This window comes from Callorhinus ursinus, unplaced genomic scaffold (genome assembly GCF_003265705.2).
Source record: "Callorhinus ursinus isolate GAN/ISIS: 27379988/994484 unplaced genomic scaffold, GSC_fseal_2.0 scaffold16, whole genome shotgun sequence".
Taxonomy (NCBI): domain Eukaryota; kingdom Metazoa; phylum Chordata; class Mammalia; order Carnivora; family Otariidae; genus Callorhinus; species Callorhinus ursinus.
The window spans coordinates 25,859,851-25,886,094 of NW_027397078.1; the positions used below are offsets into that span (position 1 = coordinate 25,859,851).

General features: G+C 39.8%; 1 protein-coding gene across 2 annotated transcripts in view; it reads right to left on the reverse strand.

Moving 5' to 3' along the window:
- The window catches only part of PHEX (phosphate regulating endopeptidase X-linked), a 221,777-nt gene that overhangs the window by 20,021 nt on the left and 175,512 nt on the right, over nt 1–26,244 (reverse strand). For both annotated transcript variants that reach the window (XM_025857499.2, XM_073901981.1), the window contains 2 exons: nt 7,098–7,152; nt 1,773–1,840 (listed from right to left, as the gene is read on the reverse strand). In XM_025857499.2, the coding sequence (XP_025713284.2) occupies nt 1,773–1,840; nt 7,098–7,152 (123 nt within the window). The remainder of the gene's footprint in view (nt 1–1,772; nt 1,841–7,097; nt 7,153–26,244) is intronic.

A 26,244-nucleotide genomic window follows, 5' to 3' on the forward strand; every position in this document is an offset into this window, starting at 1 on the left:
AGGAACGTGTTTCCTCCAAGTTGCTAGGAGCTGAGAGGCACATAAAACCTCTGTTATGAATCATTCCACAGCCATCAGTGTGCATGGAAGGCCCATCTGTCCTGCTTTGACAAGGCAGGTGGCTCTAAAAAGAGAACTTGGAACAAGAATGGAAATCTCCAAAACATAATGGAAAAAAAGATTAATTATACATGGTAGTTTGTTTTTTGTTTTTGTTTTTTCTGTTTTTTGCTACAGGCTCATACTTCGTTTTGCCTACACCCTTCAAAAAAAGTTTGAGTAGATCTGGACTATCGTCCATACTCAAGATTACTATTGGTTTAAATTTAATTACGCAAAGAACTCTTCCTTGGACTTACAAGAAAGTCCCCGAAGCAAAGGTGTTAACTGAAATAATCCAAAGCTCTTTGGCAAGGGTGGATGCCACTACCACCACCCCCTGGGAGGGCATGGAGTCACTGTCCTCCATACACTATCCCACCAATCATTAAACAGTTACTGGGCACGTAGTTAACTCTGTAACTCTCTGTTCTAACTATTGGTTACAGAATGAAATTGCCATCATTAGATTATGTCCTTTGAGAATGAATGGCTCCAGAAGGCCTCCAAAAGATTCAGGGGGAGAACTGTACTTAAATTTTTCCCAGGAAGAAAGGCCCAGAACCAAGAGATCACTACTGGGTTATGTTTCTTAGCTAAGACTCTCCTCTTAGATAAAGCGAACATGCAAAGACAGAAAGTGTAGCTCTGGAGATTGAGATGACTATAAGGCAGCTACATTTTTAATAGGGAGGGGAGAAATCAGAGGAGCAGAAACCCTAGGTGATTCAGGAAGGGCTGGGGGGAGCACAGGAAGAACTGTCCAGAAGGAGAAGAACCAAGAGTTTCTGGCCCTGGAGTAGGCATCCAGGAAAGGATGTTGGAGACGCCACCGACATGGAAGAAAAAGGTCCTCCTATACAATGTTGCCTTGTGCCAGCCAGCTCCTTGAATCTGCCTGTAAATCATTGTGCAGATGTGCATATGATTGTAATTTGCTGCTAATTCATAAATTTTAGAGATTTCATGTGGCTTTCCAATAATGCTCAAAGGTAAAGGAGAAAGGAGTGCCAATCAAAAATGATGATGACTCTCAAAGGGCGCTAATTTCAGGAGTTTATGTCATATTCTGCTCTTGTGCTTAAATATCATCAAGATACATAACATATTCTTCTATATTATACATTATTAGGAAAGCATAGCCTTTTAACAAAATTCTGAATATATGCCAGCATAGAGAAAAACAGAGCTTAAGCATTGCATAATCCTTGCAATAGTATAAAGGGATCAGGCAGCCAAGCTCCAGAGTCCTAACTGGCTGAGTCCTAACTTGGCAGCATGTATAATCATCTTGGGAGCAGAGCTCACACCTCCAGGGAGAGCATCTCAAGATGGTGAATAAAGAAATGACAAAGGGGGAGAAGCTATGAAGCAGTTTCTGGAACTATCATGGCAGCTACAGCAAGCCTGATCTAAATGCAAAGTTAATTTCATTGAAATTACAAGGTCTTTTTTTTTTTCATGCTATCTCGTCACCAATGGGAACAATTACTTATTTATGGCAAGCTATCACAGCAAGACATGGGGGAAAGTTTTCAATCAGCAATCATACTGCTTTGGATCATCTTCAGTCTATGATGATGCCACTATGCAAAGATAATAGCAACAATTAACATCCGTATCATCAACATTATCATAAAAAGCAGCAGCTCATACAATGAACCGGTACTTACCATTATTATCAAATCCATGTGTAAATTCATGTCCAACAATTACTCCTATAGCTCCATAACTCAGAGATCTATGGTACAAATATATAATTTGGAGAAAATTACAAGCATTAATCTCAAAGCATAATCCTTTGATTTTTTTTTCAATGAAAGCCAAGATAATCTGTTTTCTAGTAACCACAATAACAACTTAATAACCATACCCACAAAATTGTAAAAAAAAAAAAAAAAAGAATCTAAACACACCCTTCTCACTGAAATGCACAAAGAAAACTATGACCCTGTACAACATTAGGGATATGAAAGAAATGGTTTCTAAAGTCCCTTCCAGCCCTAAGGTTTCTATGATTCTGTATCTGCTCCAGCTAGTTTGTATCCATGAACACATAAAGCAGCAGCAGGCTTTGAAAAGATCCTGTCAGTAAACATACCATTTATTTTTTTATGAGAACCTGTTGAAAAATCACTCTAGACTTAGAAGTTGTTTCCCAAATGTAATCATAAAAAAGGAACAGAGCAGAAATTCAAAGAGATCACTGCTTTCAAAGGGAGTCACATTCCCTTGCTTTTGTGACAGACAAGGTCAGGAGTGAATGGCAAGGATCCTGAAGCCTTAACCAGAGTTGGAAATTGCAGAATCATGAGCCAATAGTGGTGGTCTGGAAGTGCTTGAGTGGTGGTTAGGTAGCAATACATAACTGAAACAGTATGTTAATGATAAATGAAGAAATCCATAAGGAGGCTTCTGGATGTGTGTGTGGGTCTGGGACCTTCTCTCTCAACTACAAGTTCCATGAAGGCCAAACCCTTATCTACTTGGTCACTGCTAAATGTTCTGTAACTAGGACACAGTAAGAAAGTCGCAGTGATTTAACTCATCGGTTAATTAACTACCATTTCACGCAAGTGGCAGGTCTACATGTAACTTATTTTAGTGATTTAACATGTGGATGAGGATTAAAGATGATTTAAAATCCTTGTTATGAGGATTCTTCCTGAGATTTGCAATTATGCTAAAAATATTTCGCAGTTGGCTCCTGACAAGCGACATCAAAGTCACCCAGCAAATGGAAAGGACCCATAAGTGGAAAGAACAAAAATTTTTGAGGCAACATGTTATTACAGGACATAATGATCCTTAACATGCTAATTGTTTGTCTCAACTATACCCAAGGAAGTGCTATGAGATTTAATTTTTCCCCTCAGTGGCAATTCTTTCCTTTGTTATTTCTTTCCTGCAAGGTAATTTGCATTTGAAAAAACGCTTCCTACTGTTTTTACATCATTGCAAACCTTCATTAAGGAAGTAAGAGTAAAATTATGCATTTCAATCATGGAGCTCCCCTGGCAGTGTGGGACAAACGTAATTTTACAGAGTGCTAGTTTCTGCAGCAGGCGCTGCACTATGCAGCCTGTAACCTTGCGGTTTTTTGTGCCTCTCAGCCCTGAACACAGTATGCAGGCCTCTACAACCCCTGGTCAATGCTGGTGACTGAATGGGTTTAAGGGATGAACAACGGAAGCTTATAGGAACTGCTCTGCAGTCCCTTAAGAGCAACTGCTCCGATGAGCTTCCTATTTGCGAAGGGTAATAAAGAATTCAGAAAATGACTGAATCACTGTAAGTTCCAATTCTCAGTCACATAATCGTGATCCTTTGGACGGGAGACAAGAAAAAGTAATTTTATATGACTGAGCCTTCCAATGATAATGTTTCAGAATGCTGAAGTCCCATCTTCCATTTCATCAATGGACATTATTAAATGAGCATGCCATAAAAATAAATAAATAAACTCAAATGCCTTTTAAAATGGGACTGGCTGGCCAGAAACAAGAAGACTGCTGCAGAGAAAAATCGAGTCTTCCAAACGAAATGGAAAAAATGACCATTTTTCCACCTACTCAGTTTCTCGTGTTCTTACTACCCACCCCATGGGTTTAACATGTGCCCTGGATTCTGCTGTCAACAAGAGGATGGCCAGGCCGCTGTGCAGCAACCATGATCTCACGCTGTCATCAAGGAAGGGCTACTTTGTGCCTGAATCAGAAACTCATCAAAATCTCCAATTTGAAAGCAGCTTTCAGGTTATTTACTTCGACTCCTTGGCAGAAGCATGGGCCTCCTCCACAAAAACCCATTCCAATAGTCATAGGACTTCTCCTGGGATTTCTAATAACCAGGAGCTCATGAGGGGGACCAGTCCCTCTTCAGGTGGTTCTAAATAAAACAGCTCTCCCTAACACTGATCCGCGATCTCTTTCCTACATCTTCTATCTATTGGTCTTGTATAGTCTCTAGCCAAATACCCTCTGACCCCCCTGAGTACAGTAAATTGTCTGCCACCTTAACTCTACTTCAAAAATGTGAAGACACTTACAAGGTTCCCCTTCAAGTGTCCTCAAATTCTTTAAATTGTTCTTCTTCAGCCATGAATTCTAAACCAGCATTTCCCAAAACAAAGGCAAAGGGAGAGCTTAGGAACCTCTGGGTTAAACACATTTAAATACATTTCTTTCTTACAGAACTTCTTGGAAATTCTTATGCTGCTGAATATTGTAATTCTCCAAAACAAAAGGGAGGGTGGCTTACCTCTACTACTACTTCATGGAACACACACTTTGGGGTGTTGTCTTAGGCTACTTACAATCCTGAATCTTTCCTCTAGAAACAATTTAGCTTGTTGATGTCCCCAGAACTAGACCCAACATTCAGGGAAGGACTAAGCTGACCAGAGTGAACATAATGGATACCCACTTGCTGGGTCTGGAGGCTAGCTATCCAAAACAGATGTATGGGAAGCCAGCTGACTGGACTGTGATTCCCATGTCTCCAACATCTCCATCTTTCCAACATCAAGTACCCAAAAGATGCTTAATAATTATTCATTGAACAGATATCGTAATAGAGGATGGAAGGCTTCAGTGAGGACATAGAACTCTAGGAAAAAAAAATATAAATCTCTCTCCTACTCAAGTATCAAATACGGCTCAGCCTAAAGCTAAACTCACAGACACTAATACTATTTCCTAGGTTCCTATGATTTTGACTTTTAGATCAGAAAATCATGCTCATGGACTCAATAAACAAATTCACTGAATCAGTAACTTCAAAACCTAACCAGACTACTTCCAAGTCTCTAGATACATAACCACAATAACAGAAGCTCAGTTGAACTGCTAAAGATAAGCAGAATCAAAGAATTCTAGGACATTTTTAGTTTGAAGGAAATTTAGAGAATATTTAGCCTAGACCTTTATTTTTATAGAAATATGTGTAAGTTTTTAATTTGAATAATAGGGAAAAATCAATTCCAAATATCTGAACACTAATAAAAACTATGCAGCTGAGGCCTGGGATGATAGTAAGGAATTTGGTTAATGCAAACAAAGAATTTTCATTTATGCTAATGGAGTGCTTCCCTAAGGTAAGCTTTACTGATGCCTGCTCCTGGTCCCCTCAGCACTCACCATTTTTGAGCACACCAATACAAGAGCTTCCAACTGCCAACACCTGAAACTAGTTGCCTGAAGACTTTTTCTGGGTACCAGAGCCCTCGTGGCCGAGACTGGGCAATGCCAGAGAGTTAATACAGCAGGTGGCAGCCCTCAAATCAATGAGGGAAGGGGAGTTGGATGATCAACACCCCAGCAACCTTGCCCCTGAGGTGGGATTACACTGAAGCATGTTCTACAGTTCCCCAGCAGGACTGAGCCCCAGTTGCTCACAGTGATAACTGGCTTTGAAACACATATGTGGTAGGTAGAATAACGGCCCCCAAAAGATGTCCGCATGCTAATACCCAGAAGCCACAATATGTGATGTTATTACATAGCAAAGGGGAATTAAGGTTGCTAATCAGCTGAGCTTAAAATAGGGAGATTATCCTGGATTATCTGGGTGCACCCAATATAATCACAAGGGTCCTTCAAAGTGGAGGAGAAGGCAGAAGAGGAGAGTCAGAAGGAGATGTGACTATGGATCTATGGTCAGAGAAATGCAACTTTGCTAGTTTGGGAGATGGAGGAAGGGGCCATGAGCCAAGGAATGTGGGCCAACTCTAGAAGCTAGAAAAGGCAAGGAAACAGATTCCTCCCTAGAGCTTCCAGAAAGGAATGCAGCTGTACCAACATCTTGTGTTTACCCCAGTGAGACCCAGGTTGGACTTCTGACCTAAAAAACCATAAGCTAATAAATTCATGTTGTTTTAAGCCACTGAGTTTGTGATAATTATGGTTGCCACAGGAAACTCACACAACACAATTTATTGGCTTCCTTCCCTCCCTGTCTCATGTCTCCATTCCCCTGCTGGTGTTTTCTGCTGTCACCTCCCATAAGAACTCCTTGAACTCGATTCTTTGTCATAGGGTCTGCTTTTGGAGAAGTCCAAATCAAAATACTGCCACCATATTTCTCTTACTTTTATATGTATGTGATCCCATATGTTTTTAACCTATAAAATAAATTGTCATTTATCTAAACCAAAACACAAGACACTAGACTTCTAAAAGCAAGACTAAATTTTCTGTGTATTAAAGAACCAGAGCAAACAAAGGCACATGATAAAAGTGGTGATATTACCAACAATGAATATTATCAGAATTCCCACTATATATGTAAATTCTGAATTACTTAAGTCTACAATCTGTTGGTATTAACGACCTTTAATATCTCTAACTCCAGAGACTGTCAATTTTTGACCTATTATATTACTACCCAGGTTATATTTCTAAAGACAAATTTGATTATCTTTACTTGTTCAAAAACTTCTATATTTTCTATTGCTTGTTAACGTCCAGGCTCCTTACCCAGCACTCGGAGCCCTCCAATATCCAATATTAAACTTCTTTTCTAGATGTCTCTTCCACTACTTCCCTTCATATACGACTTGAACCAGCCAAACTAAAGTCTTTGCTATTCTATACACACTCTTCTTTCCTCTTCTCACGTTATTTCTTCCATCTCTTCCATGGTGTTCGACCCAATACCATCAACTCAAATCCGAACAATCTTTCAAGGTCCAAATATTTGTACTATGAGTCAATGCACAAGTGAATAAATGCATAAAAATGAAAGTTCCATGTGTAGAAGTTGTCTCTCCTGTCCAGTCATACACCCTGGTAAAAAGAATAGGAAGACAAATACCTAAAATGATGAAAGCGGGACTGGCCCACACCAGGTTCCACGCCCTCCTTGTGCTAAACAATCACTGGCTTTGTTTTTTTTGTTTTGTTTTGTTTTGATTTTTGTGACTTTATATTCTATTCTCTGCCAAAACAGCATGTTCTCCCCTACTTGTCAATAACCGGTTTCTTCACTCATTTACTTACCGAGGATATTCTGTTCCCCAAAAAAAGGGCTTCTGGAGCTCTCCTGCTGGAAACCCTGGGAGAAAGACAGACAAAATTGTAAGGGATACAGAAACTGATTCGATGATGAGTATTTGGTTCAAGCTTCAGCCTGGAAGTTTCAAAGGTCCATGTGAAAGGTCCTCTTCGTGGAGCTGGAAGTATTCTAAGAGATTCAACTATTTCTAAAATGATATTAGTTCAGTGGAGTTTGAAATAAGTGTATCACATGAGTTTCAAGGAAACCACTTTGCATGAATATGCTATTGGCATTGTCCAGCCTGCTGTGAACTGGGCTCCTTTATATAGTGCGTGCAGGAGGCTTCTGGCTGTCCAGCAGCTTTCCCTGATACAGAGAGGGCCAGCTACACGGATACGCAACCTATGCAGTCAAGGCCCCCCCCACCAGGTGCCCCATTTGCACGCAACATTCTTGATACTTCCTATGAACACAGAACTCCACTAGACCCACAATGTGCGGGAATTCAGTGAGACTCAAAGTGAGTACAAGGGAAGCATGTGACATCTAGGACTGAGTAGAAGGGGCCTCTGGCAGCCCCAAGAGGGCCCTTTCCATTGGAACCAGGATTTGCTTTGATCACCCAAAAAAAGGCAGTGGCATTCTGAGAAACAAGAATGACCAAGGAACCCTATTATATCCTTTCTTACTTGTGTTACTTCTCTGTATTAAACAACCACATACACTGAAAATTATATAGAAGGAAGGGGAAAGACAGGGCGACCCACAGTTCCTTTTCCTTTCAGTCCTCCCTTACTCATCAATAAGCCAGAGGTAGACAGTGTGAGTAGAATGTACATGTATTAAGAAATAACAAAAGCCGCTGGGTTAGTTTTGTGCAGCGTTTCCACTGGCCTGGTAAGAACAAAATACCTATGCATGTATAAGCTACAAAATACAAGCTATAATTTTGGTGATTCCACACGTAAGTCAAAAGCTCTTATATTTTCATTTAAAACTGACATTGCACCATATAAAGATGAACCATAAACTTATGCTGATGACTGAAAATGTTTATTTTTCCTACAACTTAACAATGACATTAAATAGCAAATAAAAAACTGAGAAGTCTAGAGAAAGAAAGGCCACGGGAGGCAGGACAAAGCTGCATACTTGAGCACCTTTAACTGCACTTTTTCTGGCTTTCTGAACTATTTTCATCTGCCACTGGGCCATACAAATTAAGCAGCTGGCTTTGTGCAGATGAGCAGGAGAAATGCTTTGCTTTGGTATTGCAACTCACCACTAAATCTGGCACCCTGGGCTGATCCTGAGAGCTGCGTTCGTAAGTCATAATAATCGGGAATGCAAAGAATAGTAACAGAAGACAAAACAAATGGGGGGGGGAGCAAGCACGACCTTCTGCAATGTCCTTGCCTGCTCCAGCCACTGCTCTAGGCCCCGTGAGACTGAAAGCTCTTCTAGGAGTTAAAATGTTTTCCCTTCCCTCTCTCCCTCTCCACATTCTGCCTACCCCCAGCCATGAGAGGATACTACGACACTGGGAGGAGAAGCGAGGACAAGAAAGCAAGTTCTTAGTTTAGAAGTGAAATGTTAATTCCATATACCTATTCTTTATATTTTCTTCATATCAGTTTGAGATTTCAAGGTACAAAAACCTCATTGCAAAACAGAGATGGATCTAGCTAGGAGTTCTCTCTCTTCCTGCGACTTTTCATAGAGAGGAAAACGCATGACTTTGAAGGGGCAACATCATATTAATCTTCATCGTTTTCAAAATTGCCTGAGATATTTTTTTGCATCTTTACATCAATATTCCATCCATTTTTGGTGATTACTTTTAGTAAGTCATTCGAACTTGGAGATATATATGCAAATATATATTACATATATATGCAAATCACAGTGTTTATGTGAAAGTCTCGTCTCAGACAATAAATCATCAAAAAGCAATATTTCCTAATAAGAACAATGATCATGAACCAATGGGATCTAATTATGAAATCATTACGGCGCTCCTGCTTGGTACCGTGCCCAGCTGGAAGCATTTCTGTCCACTGCCAACCTCTTTACAGGAAGACATCTGACACCTGCATGCGCCTCCATTTCTGCGGCTTTTGCTGTCAGGGGCCCCAGACTCACAGGCCACAGCCATCGCATGCCTCGAGTCAGCTGTGTCTGCTCAGCCTGTCGGGGCCATGGAACCCTCCACTGCTCAACAAACACAAGAATCTGATGCCCTTAGGGCTGTTTTGCTGAAGCGCATGGCTTCACAGTATAAGCTGCAGGTTTGAAGGTGCCCACGGGCCACAGTGATAGATCAAAGCCCAACAGGGCCAACTCAGTATCGCATCTCAGGAAGTGGATAAGTTGTATTCAGCAAAGGTAGAAGTTAAAAAATAAATAAACAGAAAGGGAATTATTTTCTCTTCTCTCCCTTTTTAATAGGCTTTTCTTACTTTGTTTTGTTTTGTTTGCAAATCCATTGTATTTCCTTTCCCCCCCCATCTCAGCACTGCGTCACCAGTTTCACACTTTTAAAGTTTTTTTTTTTTTTAAAACTCCTTTTCCTATCAGTATATTTATGGGAGGCATCCTCACAATGTAAATGTGTGTATGTATGCATACATGTGCCTGCACCCATATTACATACGGACACATCATGCATACATACAGAGAGATACACATAGGAGAGGAGAGAGGGAGGGAGAGGAAGGAAAAAAATGTAACTATTAGATTGGCAAAAAAATTAATCAATTTGGTTATAGGTAATACTGGCCAGGGTGTAGGAAGCATGTTGGTTTGAGCGTAAACTGTTTGTTGTAAGCATTTTGATGAGCAACTTAGTCATCTCTTAATGCTTTAAATGCCACTTCTAAAAAATGAGTAACTATGTGTTGACATGGAAAAAATATCTAAAAGATATTAAGTGGAAAAAAATATTAAGTGAAAAACCAGCATTCAGTCATGTATGTGGTCCTTTTCTGCATAACATATGTTAAACATATGTATAGGTACATAGTTCTGCTATAACACTTATATTTAAAAGGCAAATTTGCTCTAAGGTGATTGATACACTGGGGGAAAAAAATTGGGGGTTAACTCCAATTTCATGTTTGCTTATGTTTAATTTCGTCCTCAAGAAATGCTAAGTGAAAGCAAAAAATGCACCAAATGAACTGAGCCACATAGGAATACACAAAATTCACACATCCCAACATGGACCAGTTAGTTACCTCAGCTTGCCACATGCGTTAGAAGCCACAGACACCCACACCTGGTGTTGAAATTTTCCTTCCAACTTCAGATCACCCTCCTTCAACCACGACACAGTAACTCACAAGCTGCAAGTCCTCCAACACCCACTTCCACAAACTTCAGGCCTTTCCAGGGGAAAATACCATATTTACTGTAGTATTTATGTATTCATCATTTAACATGTGTAAGACTGTGCTATCATTTTTTCAAAGATTTTATTTATTTTTATAGAGAGAGAGAGCAAGCGATGGTGCAAGCAGGGGGCGGGACAGAGGGAGAGGAAGAGGGAAAGCAGCAGACTGCCCGCTGAGTGCAGAGCCTGATGCGGGGCTCGATCTCACCATCTCACGACCCTGAGATCATGACCTGAGCCGAAATCAAGAGTCGGATGCTTAACCAACTGAGCCACCTAGGCACCCTTGTGCTATCATTTTTATTAGGTTCCTGGCTTTTGTTTTCACGTGTCATTGATAGTTTTTGATTGTTGTGTCCCTAACCCCATTTTTCCCATAAGCCTGTGGCTTTTATTGCACAATTTTGCATAACACAGTGATGTTTAGGAACATGTATGTCGCATTATAGCAGAACTATATATGTACATGTGGGCATCTACATGTATATGAACACATATATATTCCTGCCAGTGGTCCTCAAATTTTATCAGGCATCAGAATGACCTAGAGGGCTTATTGGAATAGATTGCTGGGGTGCCTGGGTGGCTCAGTTGGTTAAGCGACTGCCTTCGGCTCAGGTCATGATCCTGAAGTCCCAGGATCGAGTCCCGCATCGGGCTCCCTGCTCAGCAAGGAGGATGCTTCTCCCTCTGACCCTCCCCCCTCCCATGTCCTCTCTCTCTCATTCTCGCTCTCTCAAATAAATAAATCTTAAAAAAAAAAAAAAAAAAAAAGGGAACAGATTGCCAGCCCCACCCTCAGAGTTTCTGAGTGAATATGTCCGGAGAGGAGGCTAAGAATTTGTGCCTTTAACAAGTTCCCTTGTGATGCTGAAGCGGCTGGTCTAGGAGCCACACTTTAAAAGCGGCTGCCCAGGGGCACCTGGGTGGCTCAGATGGTTAAGCGTCTGCCTTGGGCTCAGGTCACGATCTCAGGGTCTTGGGATCGAGCCCCGTGTCGGGCTCCCTGCTCCTCAGGGAGTCTGCTTCTCCCTCTTCCTCTGCCTCTCCCCACTGCTCCTGCTCTCTCTCTCTGTCTCAAATGAACAAATAAAAAATTCTTAAAAAAAAAAAAAAAAGGAGCCGCTGCCCACTCATTCATGTGTGCTGTGGAGTCATGGCTAATTATGTTCATTGCTGCATCGCAATAATTGAGAAAAGTGTGCCGCAAACCAGATGTCCAAAAGGAGAAAAATGACTTAATTATGACATAACCATACTATGGACTGCTCTGCAGCAAATGAAAAGAAAGAGGTAGGTCTTAATATTCTAGCATGAAAAAATCTCCCAAGACATGTTGTTGGAATAAAGCAAGGCATAGATAGATATATAAACACCATTTCTATTTTTTAAATAAGTTCATGAATGCAAATGCACAGAAAAGGTCTGTAAAATACGTATCAAAGGGATCAGAGTGGCTGCTTCTTGGAGCTAATGGGAACTAGGAGGTGATGACTGGTTAAAGGGATTTTGGACATAGATGTAATGTTGTAAATTTTAACTAGTCAAAGGTAATCAACCTGTGTAATGAAAATGAACTCTTAGAAATAAATGTGTAAAAAAAAAAAAAGAAAGAAAGAAAGAAAGAAAGAAATGTGTATCAGGGCACCTGGGTGGCTCAGTCGGTTAAGCGTCCGCCTTCAGCTCAGGTCATAATCCCAGGGTCCTGGGATCGAGTCTCACATCGGGCTCCTTGCTCTGCAGGGAGTCTGCTTCTCCCTCTCCTCCCCACTTGTGCTCTCTTTCGCTATCTCTGTCTCTCTCTCTCTCTCTCTCTCAAATAAATAAAAAATCTAAAAAAAAAATTTAAAATTCTAACAAAAGAAAATATTCTTATCTATATGTTGTAATAACTTCATTGTTTGTTAGTAAAAAGTTCTCTTTTTCAGATCTGCACCCTGGAAAACCACTAAGGCCTGTTTTCAGCTTTCTACTAGAGTCAAACCTTGCTTTTTTGCTGGAGTTTCCCCACAACTCCCACATCAGCGAATAACTGACTAACCTCGAGGGTTTTTGTTTAGGACAGACGCAAGTGCCAAAGAACTGACCATATTCAGTGGGCGATTAACTCAGACAGGTTCAACTATTTGACCTTTGAAGTCACAAAGTTGTATCTTAACTGTAGCAACAGCTTTCCAAGAAAACTTAAATGCCTGGATATGTTTGGGTTTCAGTATCCATTTTGTTACCAGAAAACTGTACTAGTTAGGTTCTTTAGACAAATAAAGAGGAAAAAAAAACAAAATTAGCCCATTATCCCATAGCTCTGACCCAGGAAAACAAAAATATATACTCAGGGACAGCAAATTCATACCGTATGAAGAGACATGAACATTAATAATTTCCCTTTCTCCCCAGTCCTCTCTCCCAATGCTGGAACTTTCTTTCCACTACTATCTGCATAGCTTGCTTCAGATATTTACTCAAATGTCAACTTCTCCTTCAAGGCTTCCCTAGTGCTTTTTAAAGGAAAGAGGCATTATCCTACCCCGTTTCTTGCTTTATATCCCACCATAATACCATCATCTATGACACTCTACATTGTATTTACTCTGTATAAATGATTGTCTTTCCCCCAACTAGAAAGCAAGCTCCATAACAAAAGGGATTTTTATTTTCACTATGCTTCTGCTGCATTATCTGTAGAGCCAGAACACTACCTGGCATGTGATAATCACTCAATAAATATCTGTTGAGTGAATGGAATCTGCACCTTGTGAAACTTGAAAGTATAATCAGGGTTAAGCATTACCTATGATTATGAGTATACGGCGTTAGCCGAAGTCGAAAACATTACACGTTACTATTGGTGTCACCAACGTGCTACTTCCTGAGGTTTCCATACTCAATACCAGAACAGAGATATGTTCCCTTATTCAGGTTGTTTTCCCTTTCCTTCTAGATTAAAGACTTTGTTGATTCCATTCTCCTGCATTTATGGCAGAACTAGTATAGTTTTGAGGTTGGCACTTTTCCCCCCAAAAGACTCTCCATCAGAATGCAGATTTTAACAAGATGAAAAGCCCTGCTCAGCTCCCTGCAAGTTCCATCACCCTTGTGTACTCAGGCCTCCCTACTGCCAAGGAATAAAGTAGGATATGCTCCCCTTCTATGGTTGTGACATGTGAAAAGAGAAATCAGATAAAATGCTGGTTTAGATCAGAGTCCTTTGGTCCTAACAATACTGGATGAATATATTCTCTTTTCCCCACATTCTTTGCATGCTTTCATGTAACTGCCACATTAAGTTTCATACCCATAAAAGCATACGACTCAGGAAAGTTATCATATAGCAAATATTTTGAAAGCATGACTTTCCAAAGTTTTATGTTATGTGGAAGTTTGGGGGATTTTTTTTTATATTGACACTTACAAATGGTAATTCTTTAAGACAACTGTGGTCAGACTCAACCGTCTTTTCCTGTTGTTTCCATGTTTGGTCAGATTTAACAAAATGGGAGGCCTCCAACTTTCACTTGCCAGGCTTTAAAACCCAGACTGTCTGCTTCTTCCCTTTCTCTATAGAAAACTTTTATAAATATACTAATACAATGGAGGACAACTCAGACTCAACTAAAAATTGGGAGTTCATTCTTAAATTCAATCTATCTTTTGACTTCTTTAAAGAAACTAGCATTAGTGCATTTGTTCAGTTAGGATCCCTCCAGCAGCCTCTGGGGCAGAAGAGGCACATCCAGGGCCAAATGATAAAGTTCAGTTCAAAAGAAGGTGATGGGGAAGGGGGGCGGCAGGATTCTAAAGGAGAATCCAATGGGCCAGAGAATGTGCAGGCCAAAGTACATGCTGACCTCTTTAATTCAATCCATTTCCATACTTGCTATAGCTGCTTTCTCCAGAGATGGACTTGGATTTTCCACTGTGTATCTGTGTCCGTTTTCTTTTCACTATGGGTGTTTGCGATATTTTTGCTAAGGGGCTGACTGTATCAATACAATGTATTATTAGTTTTGTCAAATAATAGGATGTTTAGCCTTTTGCATGGATTTACTCATGTATTAACATGGCTTTATTCTAGTGCATGTTATGACAATTATTTTCAAAAGTCTTAAGTGTATGCTTATATTACTGAGCTAATCCTTATATCAATCTACATTTCAGGACTTACTGCTGATATATCATCTTAGCAACATTATTATACTTCTTGGTGAAATTCACTTGTAGTTACTTCTGCTGACTTGATTATTTTATTTGTCCTATGCAATAACAGCTCCTCGTTCTACAGCTCACTAAATGAACATATTTTAGGACCCTATTTTTGGAGATGTTAATATATTTAAATACCATTATAAAAACTACCAGGAGGAGTTGGGTTTGGTTACGATGATGCCATTTCTACATATAATCATTGGCCTCTGACATTTACTAAGCACCGATGATGTTCCAAGCCACACAGGGAAGCTGTGAACATACAAACGTCCTCAAAGAACCTACTATCTAGCGAAGGAAAAGGGATATAACAAAAAAAAATTCCGTATTGTAATATCTAAAAAGGTGAACTGATACCAAAGCTCTTTACAGTGTATTTTTTTTTTCATTGAAATGTGTTTTAAATTAAGTAAAGATGCATAGAGGTGTTTTGGGAGAGAGGGGTAGCTATACACATGTCTATATGCTAATGAGTAAAATCTATGACCAGTGAAATCAGTTGAGGTTTGAGGTAGGAATGGTTTAAGAGAATGGCACTCAGTATGTGGTCATGGTCCAGCAGCATCAACAACACCTGGACACTTGTTAGAGATACAAATTATTGGGCCCTACCCCAGACCTGCTGAGTCAGGAACTCTGGGAGTGGGGTCCAGAGTTTTCAGCAGGTCCCCCAGGTTATTCTGGTATGTGCTAGTTGAGACCTACTGGTTTAGGTCAGGATAAAGATTCTCAATCCCAACTGTACATCAGAATCCCTTGGGAAGCTTTTAAAAAGTAGACCCATGTCAAAGCCTCTGCCCAGACCTACTGAGCCCTCATCTCTGGGATGAAGCCTTGAACATGAGTATGTTTTAAAAGCACCTCAGGTGACTCCAATATGCCAAGAAATTCAGAACTCTTGGTTTAGGAAAAATAAGGCACTTCTTATATTTAACTCATGTATATAAATCAGCCCTCTAGTCTCATTCTCCTCTCTTCACCACTCCTCAATACTGTGCTTGTAACATATAATTAGATATTTTTCTTATAATTTTGCAGACTAAACTTTCAAAACTGAAATTTTACATGGCTAACAAATTATCATTGTACAAAGCACAAAAATAGTTTTAATTGCAACTGCTTTGGAAAATCCAGAACGAATGCTCACTCTAAGAGGGAATGAGTGTTACATCTTATTCAGGCTTAGTTCTCATAATCAGATAAGCCGGATACCATTCTTCTAGAATCTAGGGGACCATCCGTTGAGACATGGAAATTGCTGCAATTACAAAGCACTCCTGGTTATATTTTCTGCTGTAAAGGGATTTCATTGTCATCACTGCTAAGATTAATAGTGGCTTTTTTTTTTTCAATTTGGCATCTTGCAGTAGTTTGGTGAATGCCAACATTCCCCCTTCCAGAAAGTATCAAGTACTAACAGCTGTGACTCATGTCAAGGGATTCAGCAAGATGCCCTAGCCATCTGCTGGCTTCCTACAGGTAACCTCCTGCCACTGTATCTATCATCCTAGACCTGACAAGCAGAAAGCAGCTTCTAAAATCTGTCCTCCATCTTGAAACTTCCTCTTCTGGCCCTTCTGTTCCTTTTCTTCCATAATTACCTTTAGGCTGCAACAAAGAGAACCTCCTTTCTTTTATCAGTGTGACCAACCATCCCTGTTTGCCCAAGTCTGAGGAAGCTCCTGGGATACAGCATTTTCAGTGTGGTTTTTTTTTTTTTTAAGATTTTATTTATTTATTTGACAGAGAGAGAGAGAGACACAGCCAGAGAGGGAACACAAGCAGTGGGAGTGGGAGAGGGAGAAGCAGGCTTCCCACCGAGCAGGGAGCCCGATGCGGGGCTCGATCCCAGGACCCTGGGATCATGACCTGAGCCGAAGGCAGACACTTAACAACTGAGCCACCCAGGTGCCCCGCATTTTCAGTGTTAAAATCAGGACAGTTCCAGGCAACCAAGACAAGTTAGTTCCCCTACTTTTACCCAACCAAGTTGACCTATTTTGCATTTGCTGCATTTTTATACCTCAGAGGTTCTCAAACTTCAGCATCTAGCCACATTTGATGGTTAAAATCTTCTTAAAATATAAACTGCTGGGCCCACACCCAGAGTTTGATTCCATAGGTTAGGGGTGGGACCAGGTAATGCTCGTTTATCACAAGTGATGCTGATGCAGATGATCCAGGGACAATACTTTGAGAACCACTGCTACAGTTCAATATCTGGCAAAGAAAACAAAAATTTCCCCCCACTATAGAGCTCTGTATCTCCTCTTCTATTATTCCAACAGGTCATCTCATACACACAATTGCTGTCCTAGGTGTTCAAATCTGACACTAAAGGCAGTGATGCTTAGCCCAGGCCTGGGAATATAAAAGATGTTCAGCAAATGCTTGTCTGGGTCCCTGATCCATATCTGGGTTTGAGATAATGGTCTTAAGAATGAAAATATGACTAACGTTTTCCTTTATGTCAATTCGACAAAAAAAAAAAGTCTCTTTCATCTCCTCCAACAGCAACTTTATAATGCATAACTCAGTAAAAGAAAACCATCCCCTTTATTGTTAATGGAAATATAAACTGGTACTACTTTTCTCAAGAGAATTTGGGTAAGATGTATTTTAAAACCCTTAAAATGGACATACCATTTGACCCAGCAATTCCTCCACATCTAGGAATTTACCCTAAAGAAATACTCAGATTTGCATAAAAACATAATCACAAAACTTACCACAGAGGTTTTTTTTAAAAAAACAAAAAAACGAACAGCCTAAGCATCTATTGGTAGGAAATTAACTGAAGAAATCAAGGTGTTTTTATTTGGTGGAACACTATGCATGATAATTTAGGATTACATGTAATAAATGGAGACAATATTCATGTTACAATGTTCAGTGGGGGGGGGAAGCAGCATTATTGGATGAGTCCATATTTAGTTTCAAATTTTTTAAAGATTTATTTATTTCACAGAAAGAGAGCACGAGTGGCAGAAGGAGAGAGAACCTCACGCAGAGTCTGTGCCAAGAATGGAGCCTAACGCGGGGCTTGATCTCATGACCCTGAGATCACGACCTGAGCCAAAACCAAGAGTTGGACACTTCACCGACTGCTCCACCCAGGCGCCCCTAGTTTCAGTTTTAAATGTGTAGATAAACATAAGTTTGAGAAGTATTCAACAAAATCTTTAAATGATGACATAATCTTTAAAATTTTTTAGCTTAAAAACATGAAAGAGAGAAAGACAAGACAGGAACAGAGAAAATCTTCAGAAACAACCACCGTACAAGTAATAAAATGGCAGTTTTTAAATACATATCAATAATCATTTTGAATATAAATGGACTAAATGCTCCAACCAAAAGGCATAGGGTGTCAGAATGAATAAAAAAATACAATACCCATCTCATCTATATACTGCCTCCAAGAGACTCATTTTAGACCTAAAGATACCTGCAGATTGAAAGTGAGGGGATGTGGAAACATCTATCATGCAAATGGATGTCAAAAGAAAGCCAGAGGAGACATACTTGTATTGGACAAAACAGACTTTAAAACAAAGACTGTAACAAGAGACAAAGAAGAATGTTATATAATAATAAAGGGGATAACCCAACAAGAAGATACAACTATTGTAAATATGCACCCAAAACAGAAGCACCTAAATACATAAAACAGTCAATAACAAACATAAAGGAACTCATCAATAATAATACAATAATAGTAGGGGACTTTAACACCCCACTTACATCAATAGACAGATCATCTAAACAGAAAACTCACAAGAAAACAATGGCTTTGAATGACGCACTGGAACAGATGGACTTAACAGATATTTTCAGAACATTCCACCCTAAAACAGCAGAATACACATTCTTTTCAAGTGCACACAGAACATTCTCCAGAATAGATCACATATTAGCCCACGAAACCAGCCTCAACAAATTCAAGAAGATCCAAGTCATACCATATATCTTCTCTGACCACAACACTGTGAAACTAGAAATCAACCACAAGAAAAAAATCTAGAAAAACCACAAATACATGGAGGTTAAACAACATGCTATTAAAGGATGAATGGGTCAACCAGGAAATAAAAGAAGAAATAAAAAAAACACATGGAAACAAATGAACATGAGAACACAACAGTCCAAAACCTTGGGGATGCAGCAAAAGTGGTCCTAAAAGGCAAGATACAGCAATACAGGCCTACCTCAAGGATCAAGGAAAATCTCAAACAACCTAACCTTCCACCTAAAGGAGATAGAAAAAGAAGAACAAAGCCTAAAACCAGCAGAAGGAAGGAAATAATAAAGAGAGCAGAAACAAATGATACAGAAACTAAAAAAATAATAAAACAGATCAATGAAACCAGGAGCTTGTTCTTTGAAAAAAGTCAATAAAGTTGATAAATCTCTAGCCAGAATTATCAAGAAAAAAAGAGAAAGGACTCAAATAACATCACAAATGAGAGAGGAGAAATAACAACCAACACCAGAGATATAAAAACAATCATTAGAGAATATTATGAAAAGCTATATGCCAACAAATTGGACAGCCTAGAAGAAATGCATAAATTCTTAGAAACATATAAACTACCAAAACAGAAACAGGAATAGAAAATCTGAACAGATAACCAGCAAAGAAACTGAATGAGTAAAAAAAACAAAACAAAACTCCCAACAAACTAAAGTCCAGGACCAGATGGCTTCACAGGCAAAGTCTACCAAACATTTAAAGAAGAATTAACTATTCTTCTCAAACTTTTCCAAAAAATAGAAAAGGAATGAAAACTTCCAAATTCATTCTATGAGGCCAGCATTATCCTGATACCAAAACCAGATAAAGACACCACTAAAAAAGAGAACTACGGGCCAATATCCCTGATGAACACAGATATAAAAATCCTCAATAAAATACTAGCAAACTGAATTCAACAATAAACTTAAAAAATCATTCACCATGATCAAGTGGGACTTAATTCTGGATTGTAAGGGTGTTTCAATATTTGCAAATCAATCAACATGATACATCACATAAGAGAAAGGATAAGCATATGATCATTTCAATAGACGCAGAAAAAGCATTTGACAAAGTTTAACATCCATTCATGATAAAAATCCTCAACAAAAGTAGATTTAGAAAGAACATGCCTCAACATAATAAAGGCCATATATGAAAAACCACAGCCAACATCATCCTCAATGGTAAGACACTGAGAGTTTTTTGCTGAAGATCAGCAACAAGACAGGGATGTCTACTCTTACCACTTCTTTTGACATAGTACTGGAAGTCCTAGCCACAGCAACCAAACAAAAAGAAATAAACGGCATCCAAATTGGTAAGGAGAAGTAAAACTTAAACTGTGTGTAGATGACATGGTACTCTACATAGAAAACCCAAAAATCTACTAGAACTGATAAACGAATTCAGTAAAGTCGCAGAATACAAAATCAATGTACAGAAATCTGTTGCATTTCAATATGCCAATAATGAAACATAAGAGAAATTAAGAAAGCAATCCTATCTACAATTGCACCCAAAATAATAAGATACCTACAAATAAACCTAACCAAAGAGGTGAAAGACCTGTACAATGAAAACTATAAACCAATGATGAAAGAAATAGAAGAGGACACAAAGAAATGGAAAGACATTCCATGGGAGCTCATGGAACAGAAGAACAAATATTGTTAAAAATGTCTACATTACAGGTGGGGGCGGAGCAAGATGGCGGAGGAGTAGGAGACCTAGATTTCGTCTGGTCTCAGAAATTCAGCTGAATAGGGATCAAACCATTCTGAACACCTACTAACTCAACAGGAGATCGAAGAAGAGAGTAGCAACAACTCTGAACAGAGAAGCGACCACTTACTAGAAGGTAGGACGTGTGGAGAAGTGAATCCAAGACGATATTTGGGAGGAGAGACGGCGGGGGAGGGGGCCTCCGACGGCCGCTTCTGGCAAGTGATAGAGCCGCGGAGCACAAAATCGGACCTTTTAGAAGCCGGCTCCACTTAAGGACGTCGCTCCAGTGGCTAAGCGGGGGGTGGAAACCTCGCAGGACAGTGTGGACTCAGGACCCTCGGGGTCACAGAAAGACTGTGAGTGCAGCAGAGCTCCCAGGTATCGGAGCGGGGAAGCTGGCTGCAGAGACAGAGCCGAGGCGCGGGCTCTCAGCTCGGGGTGGCCATAAACTGTGATCCGCAGCCCAGTCGGGCCACTGCGCCTCCAGCAGGGACCCAACAAGCGGCAGAGCCGGGGAGATTCCCCTTCCTCCCCCGGGGGGAGCGGCGCGGGAACGCACCGCAGGGATCTGCTGGGTTTGGAGACTCCACACGGGGTTGGGTGCCAGACATAGAAACACTCGGTCACAGGCTGGGTGAGCGCAGAGTGCGGCCGGAGACCGGGGAGACGGGAGTGATTGACTGCTTTTCTCTGGGGGCGCACTAAGGAGCGGGGCCCCGAGTTCTCAGGTCCTCCGGGCAGAGATTGGGAGGCCACCATTTTCACCCTGGTCCTCCAAAGCTGTACCGAGAGCTTGCAGGGAACAAAAGCTCCTGAGAGCAAACCCAAGCAGCTTGCTTAGCCCTGACCAACAAGGGCGGGGCAATTCCGCCTCCGGCAAAGACATTTGGGAACCACGGCAACAGGCCCCTCCCCCAGAAGATCAGCACCAACAGCCAGCAAGCCAAGACCAAGTTTACCGATCAAGGAGAACGGGAGAACTCCAGCGCTAGGGGAATACTGCACATAGAATTCATGGCTTTTTTTACCATGATTCATTAGTTTTTCAAAGTTAATTTTTTAACTGTTTTTTGGGGTTTTTTTTTAATTTTTCTTTTTCCCTTTTTCAACCACCATCAATCCCTTTTTTAAAAAAATATTTTTTATTTTTCATTTTCAGAGTCATATTTTATCCCTTCATAGTAGTTACCCTTATTTTTGGCATATATATATAAGTTCTTCTCTCTTTAAAATTTTGAGATACAGTTTCTTCTAACAGATCAAAATATACCCTAAATCACTAGTGTATGGCTTTGTTCTAGTCTCCTGCCTGATCACAGTCTCTCCCATTTTTTTTCTTTTTTCTTTTTTTTTAAATCTTCTTTCTTCTTTCAAACTTCTTATCAATTCCGTTTATAAAACCTTTTCTAAGTTTCACCTTTACAGTCATCTTCCATCCCTTCATTGTATCAACCCTTATTTTGTACATATATAAGTCTTTCTTCCTTTAAAATTTTAGGAGGCACTTTCTTCTAACAGACCAAAATACACCCAAAATCTACTGTGTGGCACTGATCTATGCACTAGCCTGATCATATGTGATCATATTCTGTTTTTTTTTTGTTTTGTTCTGTTTTTGTTTGTTTTTATCTTTTTCTTTTTCTTTTTTTTCCTCTTTTCTTTCTTTCCCTTTCTTTTCCCCTGGTTTCAGGTCTTTTCTGATTTGTATACAGTATATTTCCTGGGGACGTTGTAAACCTGTTAGCATTTTGTTCTCTCATTCATCTATTCTCCTCTGGACAAAATGACAAGACGAAAAAAATCACTTCAGCAAAAAGAACAAGAGGTAGTACCGTCTGCCAGGGACCTACTCAATACGGACATTAGTAAGATGTCGGACCTAGAGTTCAGAATCATGACCTTAAAGATATTGGCTGGGCTTGAAAAAAGCGTGGAAGTTATTAGAGAAATGCTTTCTGGAGAAATAAAAGAACTAAAATCTAACCAAGTCGAAATCAAAAAGGCTATTAATGAGGTGCAATCAAAAATGGGGGCACTAACTGCTAGGATAAGGGGGCAGAAGAGAGAATCAGCGATACAGAAGACCAAATGATGGAAAATAAAGAGGCTGAGAAAAAGAGAGAAACAACTACAGGATCACGAGGGCAGAATTCGAGAGATAAGCGATACGATAAGACGAAACAACATTAGAATAATTGGGATCCCAGAAGAAGAAAGAGAGACAGAGGCAGAAGGAATATTGGACCAAATTATAGCAGAGAACTTCCCTAATGTGGGGAAGGAAACAGGCATCAAAATCCAGGAGGCACAGAGAACCCCTCTCAAAATCAATAAAAATAGGTCAACACCCCAACATCTAATAGTAAAACTTCCGAGTCTCAGAGACAAAGAGAAAATCCTGAAAGCAGCTCGGGAGAAGAGATATGTAACCTACAATGGTAGAAACATTAGACTGGCAACAGACCTATCCACAGAGACCTGGCAGGCCAGAAAGGACTGGCATGAGATCTTCAGAGCATTAAATGAGAAAAATATGCAGCCAAGAATACTATATCCAGCTAGGCTGTCATTGAAAATAGAAGGGGAGGTAAAAAGCTTCCAGGACAAACAAAAACTAAAGGAATTTGCAAACATGAAAGCAGCCCTACAAGAAATATTGAAAGGGGTCCTCTAAGCAAAGAGAGAGCCTAAAAGCAGCATAGATCAGAAAGGAACACAGACAATATACAGTCACAGTCACCTTACAGGCAATACAATGGCACTAAATTCTTATCTTTCAATAGTTACCCTGAATGTAAATGGGCTAAATGCCCCAATCAAAAGACACAGGTTATCAGATTGGATTAAAAAACAAGACCCATCCATATGCTGTCTGCAAGAGACTCATTTTAGACCCAAAGACACCCCCACATTGAAAGTGAGGGGGTAGAAAACCAGTTACCATGCTAATGGACACCAAAAGAAAGCTGGGGTGGCAATTCTTATATCAGACAAATTAGATTTTAAAACAAAGACTGTAATAAAAGATGAAGAAGGACACTATATCTTACTTAAAGTGTCTATCCAACAAGAAGATCTAACAATTGTAAATATCTATGCCCCTAACATGGGAGCAGCCACTTTTATAAGGCAATTAATAACAAAAGCAAAGAAACACATTGACAACAATACAATAATAGTGGGGGACTTTAACACCCCCCTCACTGAAATGGACAGATCATCTAAGCAAAAGATCAACAAGGAAATAAAGACTTTAAATGAAACATGGACCAAATGCACTTCCCAGACATATTCAGAACATTCCATCCCAAAGCAATGGAATACACATTCTTCTCTAGTGCCCATGGAACATTCTCCAGAATTGATCACATCCTAGGTCACAAATCAGGTCTCAACCGATAACAGAAGATTGGGATTATTCCTTGCATATTTTCAGACCACAGTGCTTTGAAACTAGAACTCAATCACAAGAGGAAAATCGGAAAGAACTCAAATACATGGAGGCTAAAGAGCATCCTACTGAAGAATGAATGAGTCAACCAGGAAATTAAAGAAGAATTAAAAAAATTCATGGAAATCAATGAAAATGAACACACAACTGTCCAAAATCTTTGGGATACAGCAAAGGCAGTCCTGAGAGGAAAGTATACAGCAATACAAGCCTTTCTCAAGAAACAAGAAAGGTCTCAAATACACAACCTAACCCTACACCTAAAGGAGCTAGAGAAAAAAAAACAGCAAATAAAGCCTAAACCCAGCAGGAGAAGAGAAATAATAAAGATCAGAGCAGAAATCAATGAACTAGAAACCAAAAGAACAGTAGAACAGATCAACGAAACTAGAAACTGGATCTTTGAAAGAATTAACAAGATTGATAAACCCCTGGCCAGACTTAATCAAAAAGAAAAGAGAAATGACCCAAATCCACAAAATCATGAATGAAAGAGGAGAGATCACAACCAACACCAAAGAAATACAAACAATTCTAAGAACATATTATGAGCAACTCTATGCCAGCAAATTAGATAACCTGGAAGAAATGGATGCATTCCTAGAGATGTATCAACTACCAAAACTGAACCAGGAAGAAATAGAAAACCTGAACAGACCTATAACCACTAAGGAAATGGAAGCAGTCATCAAAAATCTCCCAACAAACAAAAGCCCAGGGCCAGATGGCTTCCCAGGGGAATTCTATCAAACATTTAAAGAGGAATTAATACCTATTCTCCTGAAACTGTTCCAAAAAATAGAAATGGAAGGAAAACTTCCAAACTCATTTTATGAGGCCACCATTACCTTGATCCCAAAACCAGACAAAGACCCCATCAAAAAGGAGAATTACAGACCAATATCCCTGATGAACATGGATGCAAAAATTCTCACCAAAATATTAGCCAATAGGATCCAACAGTACATTAAAAGGATTATTCACCATGATCAAGTGGGATTTATCCCTGGGCTGCAAGGTTGGTTCAACATCCACAAATCAATCAACGTGATACAATACATTAACAAAAGAAAGAACAAGAGTCATATGATCCTCTCAATAGATGCAGAAAAAGCATTTGACAAAGTACAGCATCCTTTCTTGATCAAAACTCTTCAGAGTATAGGGATAGAGGGTACCTACCGCAATATCATAAAAGCCATCTATGAAAAACCTCCAGCGAATATCATTCTCAATGGGGAAAAGCTGAGAGCTTTTCCCCTAAGGTCAGGAAAACGGCAGGGATGTCCACTCTCACCACTGCTATTCAACATAGTATTAGAAGTCCTAGTCACAGCAATCAGACAACAAAAAGAAATCAAAGGCATCCAGATCGGCAAAGAGGAAGTCAAACTCTCACTCTTTGCAGATGATATGATACCGTATGTGCAAAACCCAAAAGACTCCACCCCAAAACTGCCAGAACTCATACAGGAATTCAGTAAAGTAGCAGGATATAAAATCAACGCACAGAAATCAGTGGCATTCCTATATACCAAGACAGAAGAGAGACAAATCAAGGAGTCGATCCCATTTACAATTGCACCCAAAACCATAAGATACCTAGGAATAAATTTAACCAAAGAGGCAAAGGATCTGTACTCAGAAAACTATAAAATACTCAGGAAAGAAATTGAAGAAGACACAAAGAAATGGAAAAACGTTCCATGCTCATGGATTGGAAGAACAAACATTGTGAAGATGTCAATGCTACCTAGAGCAATCTACACATTCAGTGCAGTCCCCATCAAAATACCATCTACTTTTTTCAAAGAAATGGAACAAATAATCCTAAAATTTGTATGGAACCAGAAGAGACCCCGAATAGCCAGAGGAATGTTGAAAAAGAAAAGCAAAGCTGGCGGCATCACAATTCCGGACTTCCAGCTCTATTACAAAGCTGTCATCATCAAGACAGTATGGTACGGGCACAAAGACAGACACATAGATCAATGGAACAGAATAGAGAGCCCAGAAATGGACCCTCAACTCTATGGTCAACTCATCTTTGACAAAGCAGGAAAGAATGTCCAAAGGAAAAAAGACAGTCTCTTCGACAAATAGTGTTGGGAAAATTGGACAGCCACATGCAGAAGAATGAAACTGGACCATTTCCTTACACCACACACACAAATTGACTCCAAATGCTTGAAAGACCTAAATGTGAGACAGGAGTCCATCAAAATCCTAAAGGAGAACACAGGTAGCAACCTCTTCGACCTCAGCCGCAGCAACTTCTTCCTAGAAACATCGCCAAAGGCACGGGAAGCCAGGGCAAAAATGAACTATTGGGATTTCATCAAGATAAAAAGCTTTTGC